The sequence below is a fragment of the Rhinopithecus roxellana genome, chromosome 11 (genome assembly GCF_007565055.1).
Source record: "Rhinopithecus roxellana isolate Shanxi Qingling chromosome 11, ASM756505v1, whole genome shotgun sequence".
Taxonomy (NCBI): Eukaryota; Metazoa; Chordata; class Mammalia; order Primates; family Cercopithecidae; genus Rhinopithecus; species Rhinopithecus roxellana.
Window position 1 is genome coordinate 46,007,137 of NC_044559.1, and position 27,591 is coordinate 46,034,727.

A 27,591-nucleotide genomic window follows, 5' to 3' on the forward strand; every position below is an offset into this window, starting at 1 on the left:
CACACCAACCTGGGGTTTTTCTGACTTGCTCAGGGGACCCAGCAAGGTGAATGGGGAGTCCAGCAGCCCTTCCACAAACATTCCTGCCATTTCCTCAGACTGAGTCAGCCAATATCCTCTATGTAATAAAGAAAAAAATGCCTCATTTATTGTTCAAGAACTTACTTTTGATGATGAATGGTGATGAGGCCAAGGAGCATTTTCTACCTGTAGGATGTCATTCCTCATCCCATCCTTTCATGATTTCTCAGCAAGGAGGCAGGTGACTATTCACTCTAATACGATAGTTATGAACCCTATTTGGCCATTTACAGGAAGTCAGGTTTTAGAGGAAGAAAATCAGAACAACATATCACACATCGTTCCATTATTCCCCAAGTATTTATTCAACACCGACTAGGTGCCAGGCATTGTTCTAGGCTTTGGGGATATGAGAATGAAGAAAACAAAAAAATCTCAGCCCTCATGGAGCTTACATTCAGTGGGGCCAACAGATAATAGGCAAGTAAGGGAACAGAATGAGTTAGAAAGAGTAGAATTGAGGAGAAAAAAATAAAAGAGCAAGGGAAGAGGGTGTGTATTGAAATTTTCGGGACAGTGGACCTCACCAGGAAACCTCGTCAGGAAGAGGGTCATTTGAGCCCCTCACCCACAGGGAAGAAGGTGTGAGTGCACCTGGGGAAAGAGCTAGTGCAAGTGTGCACAGATGGACAGGACTGGCCTGGAGGAACTTACTCAACATTGGGAAACAGGCTCTTCTTGCAGACACACACCCAGAGAGGCAACCTCTTTTCTACTTGGCATCATTCGTGTATAGGTCAAGGTCATGCTGACGGTGAGAAGATCCCATAGAGTGTCAATACACAGGGAGCTGTGCCTCTGTATGGGCCAGGCACTGGGAATGACTGAAGGTATTTTTATTCGTTTTAAATAATTTCAACTTTTATTAGCAATGAAGGGGTACATGTGCAAATTTGTTACATGGGTATATTGCATGATGCTGGGGTCTGGGGTCCTGTCACCCAGGTAGTGAGCATAGTACCCAATAGGTGGTTTTTCAGCCCTTGCTCTCCTCCCATCCTCCCCCATCTAATAGTCCCCAGGGTCTGTTGTTCTCATCTTTACATCTATGTCTATTCAATGTTTAGTGCCCACTTATAAGTGAGAACACATGGTATTTGATTGCTATTCTTGCATTAATTTGATTAGGATAATGGCCTCCAGCTCTATCCATGTTGCTGCAAAGGACACAGTTTCATTCTTTTGATGGTTATGTAGTATTCCATATCACGTTTTCTTTGTCCAATCCACTGTTGAAGGGCACCTAGGTTGATTCCATGTCTTCGCTATTGTGAATAGCACTATAATGAAAGTATGAGGGCATATGTCTTTTTGATAGAATGAGTTATTTTCTTTTGGATATATACACAGTAGTGGGGTTGCTGGGTCAAATGGGAGTTCTGTTTTAAGTTCTTCAAGAAATCGCCAAACTGCTTTCCACAGTGGCTGAACTAGTTTGCATTCCCACCAACAGTGTATAAGCATTCGCTTTTCTCCATAGCTCTGCCAGCATCTGTTATTTTTGACTTTTTAATAATCACTATTCTGACTGGTGTGAGATGGTATCTCAGTGTGGTTTTGATTTGCATTTCTCTGATGATTAGTGATGTTGAACATTTTTTCATATGGTCACTTGTATATCTCCTTTTGAGAGGTGTCTGTTTATGTCCTTTGCCCATTTTTAAATTGAACTATTTGTTTTTTGCTTGTTAAGTTTCTTGTAGATTCTGGATATTAGATCTTTGTCAGATGCATAGTTTGTGAATATTTTCTCCCATTCTGTAGGCTGTCTGTTGGTAATTTCTTTGGCTGTGCAGAAGCTCTTTAATTAGGTCCCACTTGTCAATTTTTGTTTATGTTGCAATTGCTTTTGGGGACTCAGCCATAAATTATTTGCCAAAGCCAAAATAAAAGGCATCCAAATAGGAAAAGAAGAAGTCAAACTTTCTCTCTTTGCTGACAATATAATTCTATACATAGAAAATGCTAAAACTTCTGCCAAAAGGCTCCTGGAACTGATAAATGAATTCAGTAAAGTTTCAGGATACAAAATAAATGTACAAAAATCAGTAGCATTTCTCTACACCAACAATGTTCTAGCTGAGAACTAAATCAAGAACGCAATCTCATTTACAATAGTCACACAAAAAAGGAAATACCCAGGAATCTATCTAGCCAAGGAAAGGAAAGTTCTCTACAAGGAGAACTACAAAACACTGCTGAAAGAAATCAGAGATGACCCAAATAAATGAAAAAATATTCCATGCTCACGGATTGGAAGAATCAACATTGTTAAGATGTCCATACTACCTAAAGCAATTTGCAGATTCAGTGCTATCCTTATCAAAATACCAATGTAATTTTTCACAGAATTCAAAAAAAAAAACTATCCTAAAATTCATGTGGAACCAACAAGGAGCCCAAATAACCAAAGCTATCTTAGGCAAAAAGAACAAAGCTTTGTTGTTATCTGACTTTAAACTATATTATAAGGCTACAGTAACCAAAGCAGCATGGTAGTGGTACAAAAACAGATACATAGACCAATGGAACAGAATAGAGACCCTAGAAATAAACCCAAACACCTATAACCATTGCATCTTTGACAAAAATGGACAAAAATAAACAATGGGGAAAGGACTCCCTATTCAATAATAAATGCTGCTGGGATAACTGGCTAACCATATGCAGAAACTTGTAACTGAACCCCTACCTCTCACCATTTACAAAAATTAACTCAAGATGGATTAAAGATTTAAAGGTGTTTTTCATAAGAACTCCAAACCCTTATTCCCCCACCTTTTTATATTTTCAAAGCAAACCGTTTTTCTTTTTTTTTTTTTTTTAAGCAGGCAAAAGTCTGCTCCTCATCTCTCCCTTTTTCTGCTCTAAGATAGTCTCATTCGATCAAAACGCAGAAGTAAGTATGGAAAACTTACAGCAAACCCAATGATCTCCCCCCATACAAAAAATTTAATAAACGAAAATTACTTCAAATCTTAAGAGATAAGGGAAATTTGCCAGTAGCGAATACTAGATTCCTCTAATGGTAACACTATCCTAATCCACACATATTAGAATACTTTCTATATCCTAAGTAGCCACTAGTTACCTAGTGCCTAGAGCAAAGCAGGTGCCAATGTCTAATGGCTCAAGGAGTCAAAGAGCAGTGAGTTGGTCTGCATGAAAGATGTGCCAATGGACAACAAGTGAGGCAAGGAATCCACTCCCCAAGGTCTCAGGAATCATGGCCAGGATCTGTCAGTGCGATCAGTAATGAGACTGTTATTGCACACTTAGCAATGCCAGAGAGAGGATACTGGCAAGATGCTCAGCAAGGCCAGGTGTATCACTGACTCCCCAGGTGCCGACTCTGCCTACACACTTCAGATGATGGCAGAATCCAACTTTGAGTGGCAAATTCACAACTCTCTTTTATTCACTCACTTATGGAGCAACAGTTTTCAAGTGTCTATTACATTCAAAGCACTGAAGAGGATCCCAGTTCCAATACGACCTGAACGTGGCCCCATACTCCCCTTGCCAAGCTCCTTCCTTAAGGGAGGTGCCCACCCTCTCATCTCATTTCCTCTCCAGCCACTCTCCAAGGCCCATAAAATTCCACTCCTCCAGAAACGGTCTTTGAAGTCCCAAACCCCCAGAAACACATCTTTTATGCCACATAAATGGAGTCTGAATGGAACTACAGTCCAAGGCTGTGTTAAGTTCTCGTTCCCTTCCTGTGTCACCATATTCTGGCCACATTATAAATTCCCAAGACTAGTAATTGGGTTAAAATATATACTTTTTTGGCATAACTATTTATGGAGTACCTGCTTGAAGCTACGTGATATGGTGGTGCTTTCTTGTGGCAATATTTTTCTTCTTTTATACTTTTTTTTGAATTTAACATTTTGAAACAATCCAATGAAGCCATTACGATTATCTCCATTTGCAAATGAGGTGAAGGGATTTGAGAGTTCACAGTTAGGGGACGGCAGTACTGGATTTGACCAATTCTTATGATTCCATGTTCAGGTACTAAAAACCATTTTCATTACCAGTGCAAGTTCAGCGCTGGATGACCAGCAGTGAATGCTGAAACACAGAAGGTGATTGACTAACCCTCAAAGTACCGATTTAAACACAGGGGACAAATCCTGCTGTGATCCCACATATGCCTGGACCAGTGGTTCTCAAAGTGTGCTCCCAGGACAAGCAGCACTAGGAACTTTCTAGAAAGGCACATTCTCAGGCCGCACTCAGACCTACTAAGTCAGAATAACTCAGGGTAGGGGCCTAGAAACCTGTATTTTAATAAGCTCTGCAGATGATTTGCTAAATTGATGTCGAATTTACACAACATAAAATTCATCCTTTAAGTCACTTCAAAGTATATAATCCAATACTTTTTTTTCCAGCACATTCACCATGTTGTGTAACCATCACTACTATCTAACTGCAGAACTTTCCCCCACCCCTCAAACAAACCCCACATCCATGAAGCCGTCACTCTTCATTCTCCCTTCCCCCCCGCAGCCTCTGCCAACCACGAATCTGCTTTCTGTCTCTACAGACTCGCCTGTTCTGTTCATTTCATGTAAGCGGAATCCTACACCATGTGGCCTTTTGTGTTTGGCTCCTTTCCCTTAGAATAGCGTTCTCAAGGTTCATCCACAAGGTAGCATGCATCAGAACTTCATTCCTTTTTATGGCTGGATGATATTCCATTGTGAGACCATACCACAGTTTGCTATCTGCTCATCCATTAATGGTCCGGGTGATTCTGATGCCCATTAGAGTCTGGAAACAACTTACCTAGATTTTAAATTCAAATGTTGTTGTACCTATTTGTGTCGTAACAATAAAAAATGCAATCTAGACTCACCATGGGCCACCCGTCATATCCTAAAAAATCATTATGTTTTGCTTTCTTGTCCCATCTTCTAAGAAAAGCCCCATGTATAGCATTTTGAAAACCTGATCTGATTTTAGGCATGTGCTAAAAATCCCAAGAGTATCTGTATTATAAACAAAATGCGTATCAGAAATGAATTTTCCAGTGTCTGGAGGTGTTACGTTAAATTGACTAATGCTCATACTGCACAGTAGTTAAGGTGTAGGAAAGGTTCTGGTTGTGAAGAGCATGATGTTTCCCTTCCACTTGCTTCCAAATCCAAAGTATGGTAATTGTGCCTCCTTTGTGCTTGTTTTTTTTTTTTTTTTTTTTTTTTTTTGAGACGGAGTCTCGCTCTGCCGCCCAGGGTGGAGTGCAGTGGCCAGATCTCAGCTCACTGCAAGCTCTGCCTCCCGGGTTTACGCCATTCTCCTGCTTCAGCCTCCCGAGTAGCTGGGACTACAGGTGCCCACCACCTCGCCCGGCCAGTTTTTTGTATTTTTTAGTAGAGACAGGGTTTCACCGTGTTAGCCAGGATGGTCTCGATCTCCTGACCTCGTGATCCGCCCGTCTGGGCCTCCCAAAGTGCTGGGATTACAGGCTTGAGCCACCGCGCCCGGCCTGTATTTTTCTTATTTAATAGCTTTATTCCCTGGAGCATCCATGGAAAGAACATTGACTTGGGTCCGGTAGTTGCTCATGACATCAGAGAACTCACACAGCCCCTCGTCTGTGGTTAAAAAGACAAGCCTCAGTTTCTTCCATAGCTTTTGGCAAGCTCATCACAACGTACCTTTTAACATGTCTAATCCATTAGCCTAAATGTGCCAGGACAGCAGCTCATTGAAGTGACATATAGCAGAGATAGACTGGTGCAAAGCAATAAAACCGGAGAATTACTCAGGAAAGAAGCCCTTTAGCACGACACTCTCCCTTGGCGTGAGAATGCGTTAAAATGGTCATACCTGGGGCCCAGGAAAAAAAGTGCTGCTTTCAGCTCAGAGGCAGAGAATTTATCTCCAAAGCCACGGCAGGGTGACTGTGGCCCCTGCTAGGATGTGACCTCTTTTGTTAGCCTTGCTTTCCTTTTTCTCGAATATTTAACTACCAGGGACACTTGGGGCAAGTTGACCATGTTGAATGCAAGGTTAAAAATAAAAAGATGATGAAACAGACAGCTGGGTGATTTGGGGAAAAAACACCACTTTTAAAATGAGGAATGCCACTTACAGCTCCCCACCATAAAGGCAGACACGGCTTCATATTTTAGCCATCACAAAGCTGCCAAGTAAAACATTATTAGGGGTTACTTTTACTTTGAAAAATCTGCAGTCAGAAGGTTCTTTTCTTGTAGAAGCCTATTGTGCGTCTCACTGCTATATTCTTGGGGGTGAATCACACTAGGCCAATTTATCAACCTTGACAGTAGAAGTCGGGAGTTATCCGCCTTGCAAAAGCTCTCTGGGTATGATTCGGAGACAACTGCTTTTCTTGCTAGAAATTAGGCATCTAGAGAAAGCAGCTATAATCAGGCTGGATTCAGGGGGGCTGCAGGTCACGGTCCCGCTGCTTCCTGTGACTCTGCGGCCTCATTAACAAACATGCACTGAGTCTAGGTTCCCCAGCGCCAAGCTCAGGGGCTGACATCTGTCTGAGTGCTGACGGCAGGAAAGGAGTGGAAGTGACCGAGGAAGAAGGACGGAACAGCCGGGCAGCGGCTGAGAGCAGCTTGGAGCTGACACAACTGTGTGACAGGAAAAGCCAAAGTTTCGGGGAACTGGGGACGGGAATACATCCAGATTTTTCAGTTTAAACTGATTGGGGAAAAAACAAAACAGCACAAAAAAACCACCTCCTATCGTCCACAGCTGATAAATGATTAGACGGTGAAGGGCTAACTGGTTTCGGAAAATATGTTGCTGACATTCTGCTTCCCACTGGTTTCTTTTTGCGGGCCGAAATGGGAGTTGTTTTTTTCCTGACAGCAGACGCCACAAATTCAGCAGACCCAGGAGGCCCTTTACCTGGGCGTGTGGAGAGAAGTCAAGTCGGAAACCTATGTCTGGGCACCCCGTCTATCCGTACTTCCTTGAGCCTCCGTTTTCACATCTATAAAATAGGGATGACAACTACCTCATTGCACTGAAGTGCAGGATAAACGAGCTTCAAACAGATGAAAGTCTGGTTAACTGCCAAGCACTGTGAAATGCTAGCTCCCAGTACTGACAGGCAAAAGGGGTGTCTTTCTCCCGTTGAGAGTGGCCCTGACTGCGAATCCCCCCATATATGACAGTGCATAAGACCATTTCCCATATGGTGTAGAATGTATTACTTGTAGCCAAAATATAGCACGCTTTACACTGTAAAAGCACAAATACAAGTACATTTGAGAGCAAAATGATTCAGGAGGCGAAGGGAGGAGCAAACAGTTAAAGATCATTCCCTCCGTTTAATACATAGATGGTGTCAAAGAAGCAAAAGAGCCTGTCCCGTTCTGGAAGGGCCAGTTTTTCTTTAGCTCAACAAGAGCATGTAGTTAGGAGCACAACTGAGCAACCCACAAACAAAACAAAAACGCCCTTTAGATGGCTGTTACCTGCTATGCGGCTCTGGTTGTTTTCAGTTCCTGAAAGCTTTTTCTGGCCCTTTTCCTGAAGCTCATTTCACATGATCTCACCCCACATCTTCTGTCCATTTTTTGGCCACAGCCAAGGCCAGGCACTGAGCTCAGAGTGAGACGTGGCCACAAATTATGGGATTCATTCTCCGGAGAAGACAATCTAATGACTTTTTTTTTTTTTTTTTTTTTTTTTTTTGATATGGGGTTTCGCTGTGTAGCCCAGGTTGGAGTGCAGTGGCGCAATCTCGGCCCACTGTAACTTCCACCTCCCAGGCTCAAGCGATTCTCCTGCCTCAGCTTCCTGAGTAGCTGGAATTACAGGTGTGCGGCTAATTTTTTCGTATTTTTAGTAGAGATGGGGTTTCACCATGTTGGCCAAGCTGGTCTCAAACTCCTGACCTCAGGTGATCCACCCACCTCAGCCTCCCAAAGTGCTGGGATTACAGGCGTGAGCCACCACGCCGGCCACATCTTTTATCATTCATTCCATGACTAGCTTGCTGAGCTTTTCCAAAAACAACTTAGTAATTCTTACTAGTTCACAGCCAGTTCTACTTATTCCTAGTCCCTTGAGGAGCATAAGCCCAACACGAACGCCCTCTTCTCTTCCCAGGTGAGACCGAGTTCCTCTTACAGTATGAGGGGCAAGGAACCTCAGCATGGGGAATGGACGTTGCTTAAACAAGCTGCAAACCAAAAATTCTAGGGCCATTTTCAGGAAAATATTCAGGTCTTTCCCCAGTTATGCCCAGGAATAAAAACTTTCAATCACCACACACAGAATTTATGTGCAATCAAGTAGCATGCCTGGTAGGCCAGGGCAGTGGCGTTTGTACTCACAGGTGACCGGCCTCATGTTCAGTGAAGTGGCAGTCCTGCCATGGATGCGAGGTCATCTCGTTTGAGGGGCTTTTTACTCCATCCTGCCTGGAGCGGGGCTGGATAGGAGCCACCATTTGTTTAGTGAACCCCCACTGGGGACGAGGAGCCTGGCAGACATTCTCTCACTGACACCTCTGGGAGCCAATTATGACTCCTATTTTAGGGATGAGGAAACTGAGTGTAGGCAGCTTGGGTTCCTTGCTGGGACCCCGCAGTTCCTGCATGGAGACTGAAAGCACAGATCTCTGACTGGAAGGCCTGTGTTCTTCCCACTCAACCATACCGTCTGGAGGGCTATCAGGAGGCCTCCAAGAGCAGCTTCCAGGAGCTGCCCCAGGGCAGGGCCTCTGGGCAGCCACAGGCATGACCCAGCACAAATGGCTATGCCGGCAGCAGTAGTATCCATGGGCTGGGAGAGGCAGCTGCCCTGATACCTCGGGGCTCCCTGGAGCCAGATGTAAACAGAAGGAACCCCAAGGGCCTACACTTCCTTCCAGGTGCACCTTAGAGCACTTCCCTAAAGGTCTTTGGCGTAACAGAAGACAAAGGCCAGGTCTTGGGATTTATCCAGCTCACCTGAGGTGATACCTGGGCCAGATCGTGCACACCTGAGGAGGGCTGCGAGCCCGTTCAGACCCTAATGAGCTGCAGGCAGGGGAAATAGGTGCCCCGCCTCAAAAGCCTCATGAGTCCTCGTGATGTGATGGGAGAGGGAACTGGGCCTGAGTCAGCCCACTCTGCCTGCCCAGCGGTGCACAGGGACACAGCACTGAGCACACAGGCTCAAACGATAGAACAGAACTGAGGTTGAAGCTAATGGGGCAATCCATCCTCACGTCCACTCCAGAAACAGAAAGTGACTGCCTTATAACTGGACGCTGACCCAGTGGGCCAACCAGATGGACCACGGAAAGCTAAGAAAACCACCAGGCTAGGAGCAAATGATCAGAAATATCCTTAGTAGGCTATTTCCATTGTTAATAGCAAACACGTGGGCCCCAGAATACAGCCATCTGCAGCACATTATAATTCATGGTCTTAACTTGTGAACTTTGACCTCTGCTCCTCCTCCCTGAAACCAATTAAAGTGCAAATAGAATATCCCAGAATTTTAAATAAAGACACCAGCTGAGCTCTGGTCAGTTGCGACATGTACAGGAAGCTTCTGGATGTTACCAGAAAGTGGACTTTTCACTTCTGAGCTATGATGGCTATTTTTTCCTGAACCAAGTCCTGAAAGGCCAAGAACCCAGGGCCAGGGGACACAGTGTCCACATTAAAAGGACCTCAGCCCATCAGGGGCCATGTATCAGACAAGTTACTCAGCTTCATTGCAAGAAATGACTGCTGACTTTGTGTGGGGGTTGTTGGGGGACCAGACTCTCGTAGACATGGACAGATGCAGTGGTTAATAAGGGACAGTGGATATGTCTGAAATGATGCCACCCTTTCTTCCTATCCCAGTAGACAGACCTGCACAGAATACGCTAGTTCTTTCTGCTGACTTAGCAAGTCTGTAACAGGGTAGAGGCTTCTAATCAAATATGATAGAAAAAGCAGTCACGGTAGATACCTCCAAGCCTGCCACCAGGGTTGAAGTCTACATGTGCCCAGTTCTTGCCCCATTGAGCAGCTGACACCAAAGTTACCACCAGGGCAATGCGGAACTCAAGAATGAGAAAGAGCTGTCCCTCTCAACCCTCCCCATCCCCATGCCTGAGAGCCAAAGGCTCACAGGTACCTGGTGAAAGGCCAAAGAATGGATCAGGAGCCTGAGGCTGCAGGCTGAGATCCAGAATGACCCTGGCCACCTGTGGGCCCTCTGCCCTTCCTGATCCTCAGTTTGCTTACCTGTAAAATGGAGATGATGGTATTTGTTCTTTATTTTTAGGGCTGTGGCAATGAAAGGAGATGCCAAAGATCTTTGTCAACCGGAGAGTGGTTCTACAAAGTCTTATGCTCACAACTGCTTTTAGATTTGAAATGTTTGATCTCCCTCCTCCCACTTTAGCTAAATTAAGCAAAGGCTTTCAGGGGAAGTCCCTGCTGGAAAGCCTCTACTGTTTGAAATTGTTCCCCTCACCCAGGTCTCCATGGATTATGTACAGAAAAGCAGTGGACTCCGCCTCCGATTTATCTGGGTTTTCTCTGCTCTATTTTGTTTTTATTTTCTTCTATTTATTGTGTGTATTATTGCAAACTATTGTAAATTCATTGTAGAATAATGTGGAATAAACAAAAAATGAAAATGCTGCTGCTGCAATTGCTAGATTTAGTACAAAAGACAGTGGCCTCAGTGGATTCTCCCCAGAGATTTTGCCATTACACAGATGGGGAAGAGAAAACCTCACTCTGCACTTATCTAATTGTGCTGTACTCACCATCCCTCTCTCCATCCATCCACCCAGCCAACGTCTATCCATCTATCCATTGTACCATCTATCTCGCCATTATCCATCCATTTCCACCTACCCATTATCCATTCATCCACCTATCCATCTACCTATCATCGATTTATCCATCTACCCATCCTTCCTTCTTTCCATCCATCCTTCTGTCCATCCGTCTGTCCATCCATCCATCCATCATTCCACCCACCCATTATCCATCCGTTCACTGACCCAATTACCTATCATCTATTTATCCTTCCTTCCTTCCTTCCTTCCAACCATCCATCCATCATCCACCCACCCACTCATGGATCCTTTCCGTCAAGAAGTATTTATTGAGCTCCACTATGTGTCAGGCACTGTTCTAGGTGCTGGGGATTCAGCAATAAACAAAACACAAATTCCTGACCTTGTGGAGCTGAAAATGAGTCCTTTTGGATATTGACTGTTGTAGAGAAGTCCAAAAATTACCCTTTACCCCACACTGTGGCCTCTGTGCCTGGAGAGAGGAGGAAGCCATGGGGATAAGTGTGTGGGAGGGGGATTGCAGGATTGGCAGGATTTCAGCTGAAATGCTTTCACACATGCTCTACAACAAATAAAATGCTGGGTTAACGAGCCAGTGACAGGAAAGCATTCTCTGCTGTTGGAACATAAATTGAAGGAGGTTTGCAGAATTAAATGGTTTAAAAATGTGGCTACCTCCCACCTCCCAGAGGTTGCACAGGGACATTGCTCTGTACTGAGGCAGCTTTAGTTCTCACATAAAGCTCAAATGTGTTCACGGCCACTTCCATGTGTCAAACACACTGGGAAGCCACTTGACTTTATGTCCTGGGGCTTCTACTTAGGTCAGTCTGGAAAAATGCAAGCAGTTCATTTAATATTCTGAGCTCCAGTAATATGGGTATAGTTGGCCAGGTGTGGTGGCTCACGCCTGTAATCCCAGCACTTTGGGAGGCTGAGGCAGGTGGATCACGTGAGGCCAGGAGTTTGAGACCAGCCTGGCCAACATGGTAAAACCCCATCTCCACTAAAAATACAAAGAATCAGCCGGGTGTGGTGGTACATGCCTGTAATCCCAGTTACTTGGGAGGCTGAGGAACAAGAATCATTTGAACCCGGGAGGCAGAGGTTGCAGTGAGCCAAGATGGCCCCAGTGCACTCCAGCCAGGGTGAGACTCTGTCTCAAAAAATATATATATATATACACACACACACACACACCCCTATACATATATATACATATTTTAGATATATATATATAATAAAATAAAATAGGTATAGTCATGCCCATCTCACTAAGTTCATCCATGGGCCAGGTGCGTGGCTCACGCCTGTATCCCAGCACTTTGGGAGGCCGAGGCTCACAGATCACTTGAGGTCAGGAGTTCCAGAACAGCCTGGCCAACGTGGTGAAACCCTGTCTCTACTAAAATACAAAAATTAGCTGGGTGTGGTAGCGTTAACCTGTAGTCCCAGCTACTCGGGAGGCTGAGGCAGGAGAATTGCTTGAACTGGGGAGGCGGAGGTTGCAGTGAGCCAAGATCGTGCCACTGTATTCCAGCCTAGGTGACAGAGCGAGACTCAGTCTCAAAAGAATAAAATTAAATTTAAAAGTTCATCGATGAAAGAGAACACCAAGAATGCAATCCTCCAGGGTCAACGTCAGTTTGTCTGCGTTCATTCCCCTAAATTGGATATTCAAGGATCAGTGGCCATGCAGAATCAACCTCCCAAGCTTGACCTCTATTTTGTGTACAGCTTAACGGGGAGGACAATTCTACCTTGGGCTGCAGCTTTTCATATTCTAACGGCATTAATTGCAGACAAATTCCTTCATTTTCCAGTGAGCAATATCTAATTACATGGAGAAGAAACAAGCACAGGGTCTATATTGTTACGTCCTTCTTGAACTGTTTTCAAGAATCCCTCCTGCCCGTTCATTTTTCCCTGTGATAATGTCGGGGTACAGCTGGCTCCATTACTCTGGCCGAGTAATTACATTGATTCTACCGAGTAGTGTTTTCATCTTACCAGAGTTCCTCATTCTGTAGTTGTTCCTCCTTTTTTCTCTCTCTCTGGATAAAGATTTCCATTTTTTCACCTAACACTTTGAGGAAGGAAATGAAGATTTTCTTAAACTTTTCATCGAGAAAAAAAAATCATCACTCTCAAATGGAGTTGAGATGGGAAAATAATTCCATCTTGGTAAAATTCCAGCATGACAAATGTATTGCATAATCTCCAACAGCCCAAAGTTCGAACCCAAAGTTCGAGGGAGAATTCTAATGATATGTATTGTACACTGATTTTCAGGAAAGCTAGTTCTACAAAGAGTGTGGACTTTCCCGCTACATTGAATTTCTGTCTATTCCTACCACTTCCAAAGCCCTTGGAGGATTTTTTTTTTCACTGAAAACTGCAGTTCATTTTACCCTCAAAACACCTTTTCAGGCAGAAATCTCTTCCAAGAGAAATCCAGTTTTCCCACAGTATGAGGTAGGAATTTTCAGGGAGTGGTCTGCCCAGCCTGCATGTAATTCTTCTGAGATCGGTTTAGACTGGACTCTATTCCAGAATATCTTCACTGCCCAAAAGGTTGCCTCTTCCAACCTTTGCTCCCTCTTTGCAATAAATTATTGGTTGCTTTTTAAAAGATGTGAAATGGTATTATGGTTATAGATTTTTCTCTTTGTCTTTTAGAGGCCCCCACTGAAATAACTTCTAGAAGATGCTTGATACCCAGGATTGTGTAAAAAGATCTGATGAGGTGCCCTGCAGCGAGGTCCCTGAAGTCAAGGATCCTGCTCGTGTTTCTGTGCCCCCTCCAAATCTGCTCCCCAGGATCTGGCTTATAGAGGGTGCACAGTAAATACTAGTTGAGTAAATGAGTGGCTTTGCTCTGACTGGTGGCCAGCTGCTTGTGTGTTGACCTCATTTCCCGTAGCGAGCTTGTCCTGAGTCAGGGGCTGCTGTCTTCTCTGCTGTCATTAGAGAAGGCTGAGGCGGGCACGGTCGCTCACACCTGTATTCCTAGCAAAATGGGAGGCCGAGGCAGGCGGATCACTTGAGATCAGGAGTTCAAGACCAGCCTGGCCAACATGATGAAACCCCATCTTTATTAGAAATACAAACAAAAAACAATTAGCTGGGCATGGTGGTGTGTGCCTGTAATCCCAGCTACTTGGGAGGCTGAGGTGGGAGGACTGCTTGAACCTGGGAGGCAGAGGTTGCAGTAAGCCGAGATTGTGTCACTGCACACTCCAGTCTGGGTGACAGGGAAAGACTCCATCTAAAAAGAATAAAAGAAAAAAAGAGAAAGCTGACCTGGGTAGAGGCCACCTAGACCTGGGACCACATCTGTTTGTGTTCCATGTCCAGGCAGGTTTGCCACGAATGTGTCCTGAATGGAATTAAACGGAATCGAATGGGCCAATTATACATGCTTGTGGGGAAGTAGGATATGGCAACGCATTCTCCTTCAATGTGGTTATTTGATTTGGGTGTAGACTGCAGAAGGTCTGACCTCAGCTTAATGTGAACGATTTGCACCCCAGGAGAGCAGGGGTAAGCCTCACTTGCTTATTTTCTCATCCTACATTATCCTAAATGCACCACACAAACACGCTTCTCCCCTCCCCCAACTCCTAGCTGGCAGCTGGGGCCATGCTCGTCAGTTGAAGCCGTTTGCCAGTATAGACTATAGACCCAGCAAAACCCAGACAGGCCCAAACTCCTGATTTCAGCATCCACGTGGCAACTGTGGCAACAATTCTTTTCAGATACACACAAAGAAAATGTGAATGTGCTCTTTGGTGGCTCTCTGACATAGAATCCTTAAAGGATGCTCACAATAGAAAAAGGAAAAAGAAATCTCAAACCAAAAGAAAGGTTTTACATCCAGTGTACAGGGCTGGAGAGGGGAGTGTGGAGCGTGGCGTGATGAGGACCTAGTGTGCTAGTGAAGGACCCTTCCTTTTCCTTGTTTCCAAATGCCTATGAATTACACCGAAATTAAACTAGAATTCATATACTAGTATTACTTGTTCTTCTACAGGAAGCCTCCCTCTTCTTTGTACAGACAGAAAACCCCTTAACTTGGCAAACTACAATATCTCAGAGGCTGCATGGTCTCCTTAAAAATGAAGAAACTTTAAAAGATAAATCAGATCATATTCCTGTCTTGCCTGAAAAGCTTCAATGATGTCCTGCTGCTCTGCAAATAAGAATCCACGTCCCTGCTCTGGCCAACTGGGCTTTGCTGGCTCTGGTTCCTCCATTTCTACCCAGCATCACTTCCCTCCAGCCCCCCACAGCCCCACGGCTCCTGGCAGCAAGGTATCCCCACAGTGCCCATGGGCCCATGGTCCCCTGCACCCGAACTCCCTTCCTTCCATGCTTTTCAGGCTCTCCATCCCTGTCTTCCTTTATGGCCTCCTCCAAACCCCCACTTAAAGTGGGCTCCCCCAGCCCATGTTTCCTCTCTTTGTCCTCTTCCTTTGCTTTCTTCACAGTACTCCTTCCAACCTGCAATTTATTACTTTTATTTTTTTATTTTTAAACTAGAGACAGGGTCTTGCTATGTTGCCCAGGCTGGTCTTGAACTCCTGGCCTCAAGCAATCCTCCTGCCTCGGCCTCCTGAAGTGCTGAGATTACAGGTGTGAACCACCACACCTGGCCCACACTGCAAGTTTTAAATTTTCTATTTTTCAACTGTTTTCACCACTAGAACACCAGTTACATGAGGGCAAGAAACATGCTTGTCCTGTTCACAGCTGTGTCCCTAACACCTGTCAGTGTGGAACAGTGGCAGGTACTCGGTGAACATGACTTGCAGATTCACCTGCCCCACCTCAGGAGATGGCCCTATTCCTCTAACTCTCATTTAACAGAAAACTTTCTGCAAAAAAAAAAAAAAAAAAGGAATCTGTAAGAGTAATTTTTTGAATGTTAATATTGCCTTTTTTCCTACTCTAGGAAGTGACATTTACTATTTATGGTAAATATTCTTTGCTATGAGTGTTCAAATCATTCACAATTTTCTTACTCCTATAAATGCAGCGTACGTAACCCTCACCTCCCTAAGACCAAGGACCCCAAGCTCATTAATGGATAAACTCAACTGAGTTAAACTCCCACATGAATCCCCAGATACTGCTTTTGCCAAAGAGTCCCTTCCAAGACAGGTCTTAAATGTTCAGAGACATAAAACACACACTCTCACACACACTTAAAGCCTTGCAGTAATTAATGATACAATCCGTAAGGAACCCCCTCCAACCATCCCTGCAATGTGCAACTGAAGTCACGTAAGACTCAGGTTGAAATAGGACTCTATCCTCGTATTTACAGGCCTCAGGTCCCATTTGTCAGTGATAGCAGTTGGTTAATGTTTTCAGAGTTAGAATTTTGGAATGTTTTGATAAAGAATAAACAAGGTATATGAGGGGATATACTTTTCGCCTTTAAGCCATCTACAATACTTGGTTCTTTTTGATTCTGAGATGTTAATATCATTAAAGCAGTTACTGATTCGTCTCTGAATCACCTTTGGAGCTGAGACTGAATTTAACTGACATCCCCAAGCCTCCATCAGTAGTGGGAGGAGGAAGACAGAGGCAGGCTGGTGTTTGGATGTGGGCCAGTTTAAAATGAGCCATCACACAGAAACTGTGGACATGCTGCTGAGTGACTGCTAAGGGCACTGGGAGTCTTTCCAGCAATGATGAGTAGGAATTCTGAAAAAAGCCTTTAACTTTTTGATAACTCCAACATCCCTGTAAGCTAAGTAATAATATACCACCTTTGTGGAATGATTTACAATTTACAGACATGTGATCTCATTGAGTCCATTCTCCTACTCTCTCGGAGACACTATGAGGTAAGAGAACCACCACTTTGAGATAATACCGGAGCAGCCGGGAAATCTCCACCACGGGTGATGGATGACTGAGGGTTGACTGGGCCGCTCGACCTCCCCCTCACTGTGGGCTTTTGTGATTAATTCACCTACTTGCTTAGGAAGTTGCTTTCCCTCTGAGAAAATTAAAAACACCACTCTCTGGACAGGAATGTGGGATCATAAATGAGAAGCCAATAGGAAAGATTTACACAAAAGCACAAGCTCAGCAAAAGAGAAAACTCAGAAATTGCTAATATGGTATAAATCAAATAAAGGCTATTAGCAAACCCCTGGTAAGGGGGAAAAAAAGCCTTTTAAATGATTTGCTGAGCTCTTGACAATACCATTTCTACCTATGGTGTTCGAATATCTCCGGGGCAATCTGACTTGCATTCTTCAGCACTGCCATGAAGACTTGCTAATCGGAAAGGATTTAGATAAAACCATATAGAGTGCCAGAAAATATGCCTTGCTACTGTGCCTTCAGAATCATATAATTTTTAGAGCTGTAGAGTCTTCCTCATCTATGCATTCCTCCCCACAAGCACAGGGGTCAAAAATACTTGTTTAATATGTGAACAAGTGGGTGGAGAGAGATGGAAAGACAGGAGGAAGGAAGGGTGGATGGGTGGATGGATGGATGGTTGGATGGATGAAGACCAACTCACTCATCTTACTGATGAGGAATGTAAGAGCCAGGGGGTTACTAATCTGCCTACATTATTTTTTTAAATGGTGTGAGAATTGGGACAACCAGATCTCTTCAAGTCCAGTGTTCTTGATCTAGATTTTCCTGTCTTCCATTGGTTTCTCAATAATTAAAAAACATTAACAATATTAACAATATGATCTTCTTAGTCATAGGAAACCATTTCTGGAGGCCCATAGGCTAATGTATTTGTGCCCATTTGATGATCGGGAAATTAGACACAGAGTGTATTTTCTATGGCTATGAGTTCATCAAGGGGGAGAAAACACGAAGGCCACTCAATTGCACGTCAGTCTCCTGCCAAACTCACTCTCTGAAAGTCACCCAGTGTGTGGCCCAGCGTCGCGATCAGGGCTTGTGAAATGTTGGAAACAGAAGGCATCTACAGGTCCTTGGCCCAACCTTATACTCTAAAAAGGAAATCTTTGCCCCAAATGTCCAGCAAACAATTATTGTGCCTCTGCTCAGACACCTTCAGTGACTTAGGAACATATTACTTTTTAGGGTGGCCTCCCTTTTGGAGAGACACATTTGTTAGTATCTTGAGTTTTGCAATATTTCAGTTCCTATTGGGTGGTACTTTCACTTTGTGTACAGATCCTTGGTTTCTGTCATTACACACTCACAGAGCCACTTCCTCAACAAAGACTTGGTGACTCCCTTGAATTATGCTTCAGAGGGAACCACGAGCAGAAAGATGCCCCTGAAGGCTCTGTGCAAATGGGGGTGATGAACATGAAGAGTCAGTCACTTGCGGTGAGAAGATGCCTCCTGATGGCTTGCATGAAATGACAATACCCTGATGAGCTGTGTGGTTCTGTCCAGTCCTTGTTTCAAGGGCAACTCAATGCCCTACAAACGATTTCCCAGGAGGCCCACAAGGCTATTGCTTGAAAAAGCACAGACACATTCTTTAAAAATTCTTCCCTCTACTGGGTCTTTTAAACTGCATTAGCAGGTATCCCCTCACACCATGCTTGTCCCCTGGCCAGCAAGTCTTCAGAGAGATGAGTCATAGGGCTGCTCAGAGCACTTGCCTCTCGCCCCAGTGTCTCCTTTCAGGAAATCCAGAAAGCAAGCTTGGGCTGGAATGTTCCATGAAAGTCAGTGTTTATAAGGTGTCAAGGTATAAGAAAGAAGATAGCATTGTATCCAGCACATGCTTCCCCTTACTATTGAGAATCTTCTTAAACTAGCACAAAGTTCTAGTTTGAGATAGGCTCTTTAGAGATATAAGAACACATCTGAACCTCCAATCAGTCTAATCATCTAATCTCTAATCCAAGGTGCATCTGTTTCCCCTTCATTTGAACACTCCAAATAACGGAACTGTCTTGCTCTTTTCTGGTTGAGCCAAGTCGGGAGAGTCAGGAAAGCATTAAATAAGGAAGAGCATCACAATCTACCAAAGCAGAGAAATCATTTCATTTAAACCTCTAAGATCTGGTAAGGTGATATGATGTCAGAGGCAGAGATACCACAAACCCCTAAGCTACTGACTTCAGAGACACCCTAGGGCCAACCCCGGGGAAAGAAACACCTTCTACCCAGCACCCTCTAAGGACATGTGGCCCATCTCCACTCTGCCCAGTGAGTTTACATGTGGCCCATCTCCACTCTGCCCAGGCTTTCAGATGGCTGGCTCCTGGGACTGCCTGGCAGCTGGAGCCGTAGGCTCAAATAAAAAACACTTGCTGGGACAGGAAGATAATTAGTGATTTCTAAACACAGACAGCATCTATCCCCACCATTCCTCAAGGAAGAGGTCAGCCCTCACACCATGTAGCATTGCCATCTGGCTGCCCATGGCTCTCTGGAGTAGCACAGGCCATTCTTGCTACTTAGGAAGGAATTACTTTTTGGAAGCTTCCCTGGGTGCTCTGACCAGAAAACCAGGGACTCATCTGGTTCCCAAGACACACTTCAAGCTATGCACACTCTCAAAGCAGATGGAAGCGATGGGTACTTGCCCGGTGGAAGGGTTCATGATGCAGCCTCCTTTCTCAGCCGCCATTTGACAGCTACAGCCCCTCTCCAGTGTATCATGATTCATCCCGAAATTGTGGCCCAGCTCATGTGCGAGGGTCACGGCTGCACCAAGGGGGCTGTCTGAATGGTCCTCAAAGAAAACACAAAAGCACAGGTGTATAATTCATGTCTCCTTGGCCTTATTTCCCAGGCCTCCCTCCCTCCAGAAATATACCTTTCATAAACATTTGACTTAATGTAATTCCTTATAAGGGACCAAGGTAAAATGCTATCATTTAGTTTAAACTTAAAAAAGATATAATTTGACATTTCAGTTAAGCCAGTTTGGGGTCCTTTCTGCTGAGGAATGTCTGTATGCCGCACGTATACCTGTGTGATTCTTTATGTTTTTATATGACATCTTCAAGGCAGGGTCTCCATCCTGCATCATAGGAAAAGCTCATTCCTTTATGGGCAACAGAAGTATCATTTTACCTTTGATTGAGATGATGCTGATATAAAGGTGACAGGTGCAAGCAGGCTTTGTGACATTTTAAATGAGCTCTAAGAGCTTGTCATTGAGCCTGCCTCTTCCTGTGTGCTTAGCTGGGGAGGATAGTTGGAAAATTTCACGATACTTCATACTAAATCTGACCACACTGAGTCATCTGTTTGAAGAGCCATTCATTTAAGATTATAATCTAGTTATATCTTATTCTTGCTGGTCCTTTGTGTTGCTAGGCAGACTTTGGAAATGGGAGGTGTCCCGATCCTTTGACTCTTGTGACTGGGGGTTCATTAACCTTTTGCTTGGATGTGGAAGGTGGTTTCTCCATTCAGCAAGCACTACTTGGCCACCCCTAACTTAGTGGAGTGCCTGGATGGCTTGGCTCAAACAGATACTAGAAATTAATTAAAAAACATAGTTACTTAACTTTTACAAACTGAAATTAATTAGTGTATATGATCTACAGAAACAGTGCCTACATACATTTCTGAAAAGGCCTGTATACCATGGAGTAAGGAAAGTACCTTGTTTGAATCTTGCTTTGTGCTACTTAGGAAAGAGATAAGATGTTTTCCAAGAAACAGTGCTGCTATGGTTTGAATGTCTGTTCCCTCCAAAATGCATGCTGAAGCTTAATCCCAGTATGGCAGTATTGGACGTGGGGCCTTTAAGAAGTGACTGAGTCAGGCCAGGCCCAGTGGCTCACGCCTGTAATCCCAGCACTTTGGGAGGCTGAGGTGGGTGGATCACGGGGTCAGGAGATCAAGACCATCCTGGCTAACACGGTGAAACCCCGTCTCTACTAAAAATACAAAAAATTAGCCAGGCATGGTGGCAGGCACCTGTAGTCCCAGCTACTCAGAAGGCTGAGGCAAGAGAACGGCATGAACCCGGGAGGCGGAGCTTGCAGTGAGCTGAGATCATGCCACTGCACTCCAGCCTGGGCAACAGAGTGAGACTTTGTCTCAAAAAAAAAAAAAAAAAAAGGGTTTGGGTCATGAGGACTCTGCCCTCATAATGTATTAATCCATTCATGGATTAATGGACTAATGGGTTAATGCATTCATGGGTTATCATGAGAGTGGGACCAGTGGCTTTATAAGAAGAAGAGGGACCTGAGCTAGTTCGTTCAGCTCCCTTGCCATGTGATGCCCCGCACTGCCTTGGGACTCTTTAGAGAGTCCTCACCCACAAGAAGCCCTATCAGGTGTGCCCCTCTACCTTGAACTTCTCGGCCTCTGTAACTGTAAGAAATAAATTCCCTTTCTTTATAAATTACCTGGTTTTAAGTATTCTGTTAGAATCAACAGAAAATGGGCTAAAACAAATATGATACTGCATTTCAGAGAGCACACCGATACAGACAGTCTGTGTGAGGCTTCTGGATAAAAGTGTGCTCATGCAAGATCTTAACAGGTGTGTTCACAGTGTTTACAACAAGCCTTCAGTCTAAGAAAACAATGGCATGCCAAGGAACCAAGATGAAATTCCTAATAAATTACTTTGTTTAGATTTTAGAGTTCCTGTTGTAGGAATCTTTACAAATATGTTTCAGGAAATCGGTTCTCAAAAATAACACAATGGTGAAGAGAATGTAGTCAGTCTAAGAACATGGGGGCTGAAGTTAGCATGCTCTGGCACAAAATTCAAGGAATTTATCATTAAAAAATATTCTTCTGATTCTTTTGTGTCATTGAATGTCTTAGTTTTTAGTTGCCAGATTGTTTTACATTCTGTCATGCATCGATGACTATAAACAGAATGTCTCTTAAGAGACCTTGATAAACAGTTTACATTTGTAGTAAGAAAAAAAAAAATCTCTTTATTCATGCCATTAATATTATTTCCAAACCAAGGCTGTTTTAGGCCAGTTAGCTATAAAGGAATGACTTTTAGTTACTAAAATTAATGATTTGCTGTATTTTGAAAAATACAGAAATGGCACTACAATCCTATTTTCAATTTTATGAGGATCTCTGCTTCCTTGCTACATTGCTTCCTTCCTCTTAGATTTGTGAGTCCTCGAATGAAGCATAGTCACACGGGATGCCCGTGAATATAACTTTAGAGACACAGGAAAAGTAAGTGAGTCTAGAAGTGTTAGGTCTGGTCAAGATGTCGATCTTGCTGATTTCATGACTTTTGTAGAAATCAAAGGTGCTGAGGCATTTTTATCCTATTTGATGTTTCTGTTATATGTGGCACATGTAAGCAGTGTGTCTAAGGATGATGCTAGCTGCTGTCAAATTGCTAAAACATATTTCCTGATAATTAACTTTGATCTTCACTTGATTCTTATTGCATTACATAAAATTTCCTTATATTTCCCACATTCATTTTCATATATCTTTTAAAAAATAGGCTTCCCTGTATCCTTCTAAAGAAGGAATTTTGATCAAATGCTTGTATGGAAATAGAATAAGGGACATGACCTGAAGAAAGCCACTTACTATGGTGACATGGACTACAGGCCCATTTCAGCACTGCACAGCAGCAGAACTTACCATGCTTATGAAGAACTGAGTTTCAGCTCTAAAAAAAATATGATGCCAACTTTAAGTGGCAAAGTCAGTAGCAACTGACCATGGAACCATGAAACAGAAAATTATTCCCTCTTAAAAATGTGCAGTCTGCTCTGTAAAAATAGAGTTGGGATCTGACTTGAAATGAACCTGGCATCAACAAAAACCAAACATGCCAAGGACTGCCATGGTGGAGATCACATGCAGGGCCTCCAGGTCCACAGAAAACAAGGGAGTCACCGCTCAAGCCAGAAACCAGTAAGCGGGGGCAATCCCTCCACGCAGCTTTGACCCTTAGTGCAGGCTTACATTAAAGACCAATCTCTGAACCCAGAGAGGAGGGAAATGTTGGTTCCGTATATTCATGAAGAAGATCTGGTTAGGCAGTATGTGGAGAGAAAGTAATTGTCAGCAGAACATAACTCCTTCCACCATGTAATACAACCGAACATTCACACATGTTCTGTTCAGAAAACATGGAGGAACTCAGTTTCTTGGGAGGGCAGGGTTCTGTTTGTTTAATGGAGATGGAGGAATGGTCTCTGAGGATACTCCCTGTCTGAGGTCTGGTGCAGAGGAGACACTAAATTTTCAGAATGGGGACAACATAGGGTGAAAACCTCTCCTTTAGTTATCTGATGAAGTGGAGCACAAGCCCCCTGCTGGGCAAGCCTGTCAAAGCTACCTCCCTCCTACATTCATAAAGAGTCCCAAATAGTCTTCCCATTGTATTTCCTTTCCCAAACATATATAGCTTATATATGACAAAATGATCCTTGTAAAGCAATAAACCCGGGTTTCTGACTTCCAAGAATAAGGTTATTTTAAAGACAAATTGTATACTGGCCAGAAGGTATGTAAAGCATTTGCAGTGGTAAAGAGCTAAAAACCTCAGACTTTGGGCCATTGGGCTTGGAGACAGAACCATCAGAAAAAAATTCAAATGGGAATGTCTGGTGAGACCACAGGGCGTCCCAACAGCTGCATGATGAGGGCAACCCCAATGCCCTGGCTCACCCCAGTGCTGGGAGGAATTCCTGGGTTGGAAAGTCCCAGTTGAAAATGTTTCTCCACAAAAGAGGTAGGCTTGCCTCTGCTGGGCTATTTTACACGCCCACCTTTCCTGTGTGCAATTTGCTTTTAAACAGTTCCTAAAATACTGTGGGATATATAAAATTATAAATACAGCTAGAGTAAAAACAGAGTTAAATCTAAAAAGCATTAAAGGAAAGGGTCTATCTTCACAAAGTCTGATAAAAGTAGTGACTTCCTGGGGAATCATTAACAAGGGGAACCAGCTCCCAATGACCTTGGCTTACCATGACAATTCCCCCAGACTGTTCCGCCGTGCACATGCTCATGATTGGGGCCATGCCGATGATGGTCCCTTGGAAATAAACCCCACTAGGAAATAAAAGAGAGGACTTTCTTTAATCAAATTAGAATGGGGGCATTCTCTAATATTTAAAAATTCTGTTGGATATTCCTGCAATAAAATATGCAAAAATAAAAACAGCTGTATGAGGGTATATTCACATGTGATTTTATCTTTTTTCCCTGAAAATTTTATTTCTGCAGTTGCATCATGTTTCCATCATCTTTTAGAGTTTTGTTTTCAAGACTCAGATGACAACCAGTTATTACTTTTGTACTTATGAGTTGTAATCTGCCTATTTCCTAATGGACTGTAGGAAGCTGCTCCATTTAAACAATGTCTGCTGATGGAAAGGCTGAAAATAGTCACAGAGAATCACTGTTAACTAAAAGAAATGCATTAGATGGTTTACTAGATTTTCCCTGTAGCTTAACTGCTTTCCTGGATAACTTACTACAGTTCTGCCAGACACCAAAACTCCTTCAAAATGTCCTGCTGAGATCGCTTGCAAAATTGGAATTGGCAGAAAAATTATCAACCCTGGAGCCAGTGTAGAACAAGTGAGCACCCGCAAAACCTTGGCACCTAGGCAGGAAGCTTCTGGAAGGGGACTTCATGGCTTCAATGCAGTTGTCCTTCTATCTGGAATCTTAACCTGATCATGACTCTAATGACACCAAGGGCCTGCTGAACACAAGTGCTGTTAATTCTAACCTCATGCGTGAAAAAGAAAACGTTGTATTTGTTGAATTTCCTTTAAAGGAGTCAAATGACTTACCAATACTCTTGGCCATGTATGTATACAGATATATTGTTTGAAAAGTTGGATATTTTAGTTATGGTCAATTGAATTGAAAGTGGTAAGTATATATAGAACCTTCTCCCTCTCTCCCTTCCTCTCTTCCTCCCTCCCTCTCTCCTTCCCTGCCTCTCTATCCACCTATCCCACTATACTTATATTTACAGTAGTAGAAATTTCGGCCTTTATTTACATCTATATAGACTACATGAACAGATACAATTATATACGTATATAAATAATAAGGTTACATAAGATGATAATTTATTTCCAGATGTTCAAGTTGGACAGACTCCATTTGGGAAAAATATCAAAACACTCTAACTCGAAATACACAAAATGTACTTTTAGTAGTTCAAGACTAATCAATGCATAAAATGTGAGGCAACCACAAATATCCAAGGGTGGGGGCAGGGGGGAACCCTGTGAAAATGGCCGAAGTAAATTACCAAGGAATGCCAACAGCCTCAGTTCAGACGTAGGCATTTTCTAAAGTGACAATGGGGTAGGACTGGTTTTTTAAACTTTCCACAAATGTTCAATAGCTACCTTGGGTTTGTCAAGGGAAAGAGCCTCTGTCCCAGAAGGTGTCCTTTTCTGTGCTATAAGCCACATGACAACAAAAGAAGAGTGGCACAAAGTATTTAAAGATTTAAATAAAAATTTGTCGCTTCTCTGGAAACCATCATTCTGAGCAAACTATCGCAAGGACAGAAAACCAAACACCGCATGTTCTCACTCATAGGTGGGAATTGAACAATGAGATCACTTGGACACAGGGTGAGGAACATCACACACCGGGGCCTGTCATGGGGATGGGGGAGTGGGGAGGGATAGCATTAGGAGATATACCTAATGTAAATGACGAGTTAATGGGTGGAGCACACCAACATGGCACATGTATACATATGTAACAAACCTGCACGTTGTGCACATGTACCCTAGAACTTAAAGTACAATAAAAAAAGCAAATAAAAAAAATTGTCGCTTCTAGAAACATCTACTTCATACTAATTTAGATTGTTGTAAGATCATCCCACCAATTTTTGTGCTATAATTATAATAGAGCTATGCTTTCCCTTAGTTTATCATCTTCCAGTTGATTACACTGAAATTGTCCTCTTTCTCATTGTCTCTCAGGAGAGTGGAGACTTCTGAGAGCGGGAGATTTACAGTGTTGGTCACCACGGTGTTCAAAGCCCCCAAAACACTGTTTGGTTCCTAATAGGTACTTGATGCATATTGATTGAAAGAGGGAACACAAGGTAAATGTGCTATATTTCCTGATAGTCTCTCATCTAGAAAATCAAAGAGTCACAGCCACAACAGGAGGAGGAGTGAAGTCTTTTTTCCCTCCAGGAATCTGACAATGTTCACCCAAAGTACTGTCCTTAGATCTTGTATAAACACCCATTTTCCACTAATAATGATGAATCTTTAAAAACAGGCTACTTGGTCAGACGTAGTGGCTCATGCCTGTAATCCCAGCACTTTGGGAGGCCGAGGCGGGTGGATCACGAGGTCAGGAGATCGAGACCATCCTGGCCAACATGGTGAAACCCTGTCTCTACCAAAAAAAAAGAAAAAAAAAAATACAAAAATTAGCCGGGCGTGGTAGCACTTGCCTGTAATCCCAGCTACTCGGGAGGCTGAGGCAGGAGAATCGCTTAAACCAGGGAGTCGGAGGTTGCAGTGAGCCGAGATCACACCACTGCACTCCAGCCTGGCGACAGAGAGAGACTCCGTCTCAAAAACAAACAAACAAAAAACAAAACAAAACAAAGGGCTACTCAGAACAACTTTACATCACAGCTAAAATCAGAAAAATTGGTATAGAATAAAATATCCAGGTTCTGGAAGAAGGAAATGAAAATTCTGTAGAGGGACAGGTTTCTCAGGGTGTTCAGAGGGAGACGTTTCTAACAGACCTTCAGTTTCAGGTGAGGGTGGCATCTGCCCCCCTGGTGTGAGCTGAGAAGCCCCCTTGTACAAGGCAGTGTGCTCTGCAGAAAGGTGGCAGCTCCCGGGGCTGTGCAGGTGAAACTGAGGGCTTCGCCAAGGGCACTCTTGTGTCTAAGCAGACAGAGGGCGGAACTCCCTACCTGACAAGCTGCGCGTTGTCATGGGATTTGCGAGGTAGAAGGCGGGACTCCCTACCTGACAAGCTGCACGTTGTCATGGGATTTGCGAGGTAGAAGGCGGGACTCCCTACCTGACAAGCTGCGCATTGTCATGGGATTTGCGAGGTAGAAGCTTCATTTTCCTCCAGTCCAGAAATTCATGGAGGCTGGTGAACGGGTCCTGACTTACAGAGCATTTGTCGATGTCATTCCACACTTCCACGCCTACCAACACGACCCGAATGTTCAGTGGTCTGTAAAACTGGGCGAAACAGGCAAAACTGGCACTGGAGTTGGGATCACGTTAATGAAAACTCGAAATGAAAATTAGAACAGATTTGCGTTATTTGAGGTTCACTGACACAGGTGAGAAAAATATCTCTGTGCTCTTTGGTGCCTGTGGTGTTGGAATTTAAGAAATATTTGCAGTGCCTAATGCAAAGTGATGCGTTAACTAGGTTCTCAAAGGTTGGCCAATTAGATGCTGAAGGGATTAGCTTTGTACTGTCTGCTCACATTTGTATGGAAGCACACATTTCAAATGATTCATTGGTGATTTAAAATGTACATACAGATGTATATTATAGCTAAAGATGGCCAGTGAATATCCACTGTGAGTGAAACAATAAGCAAATTAGGATCTTTCAGATGCTTCTGCCAAGGACAATAACTTGTTCATTTTGAGCAAAGTGTTCTGCTTGTGAGTTACTGAAAATGAATCTGTATTAATTTTTCAGCAAAGTCTCAGCCTTGGCCAACACTATCATATTCTGTCACCTATAATCAACGTAGAAGGTTTTAATGAAATTAAGAAGTCAGTATCTTTCAGAATAAT

The 27,591-nt window shown here is 43.5% G+C and overlaps 1 protein-coding gene across 1 annotated transcript in view; it reads right to left on the reverse strand.

The window, feature by feature from the left end:
• The window catches only part of ADAM12 (ADAM metallopeptidase domain 12), a 373,482-nt gene that overhangs the window by 59,434 nt on the left and 286,457 nt on the right, over nucleotides 1-27,591 (reverse strand). The window contains exons 9-11 of the mRNA XM_030940432.1: nucleotides 26,849-27,018; nucleotides 23,782-23,866; nucleotides 19,435-19,583 (exon numbers count right to left, since the gene is read on the reverse strand). Of these exons, the coding sequence (XP_030796292.1) occupies nucleotides 19,435-19,583; nucleotides 23,782-23,866; nucleotides 26,849-27,018 (404 nt within the window). The remainder of the gene's footprint in view (nucleotides 1-19,434; nucleotides 19,584-23,781; nucleotides 23,867-26,848; nucleotides 27,019-27,591) is intronic.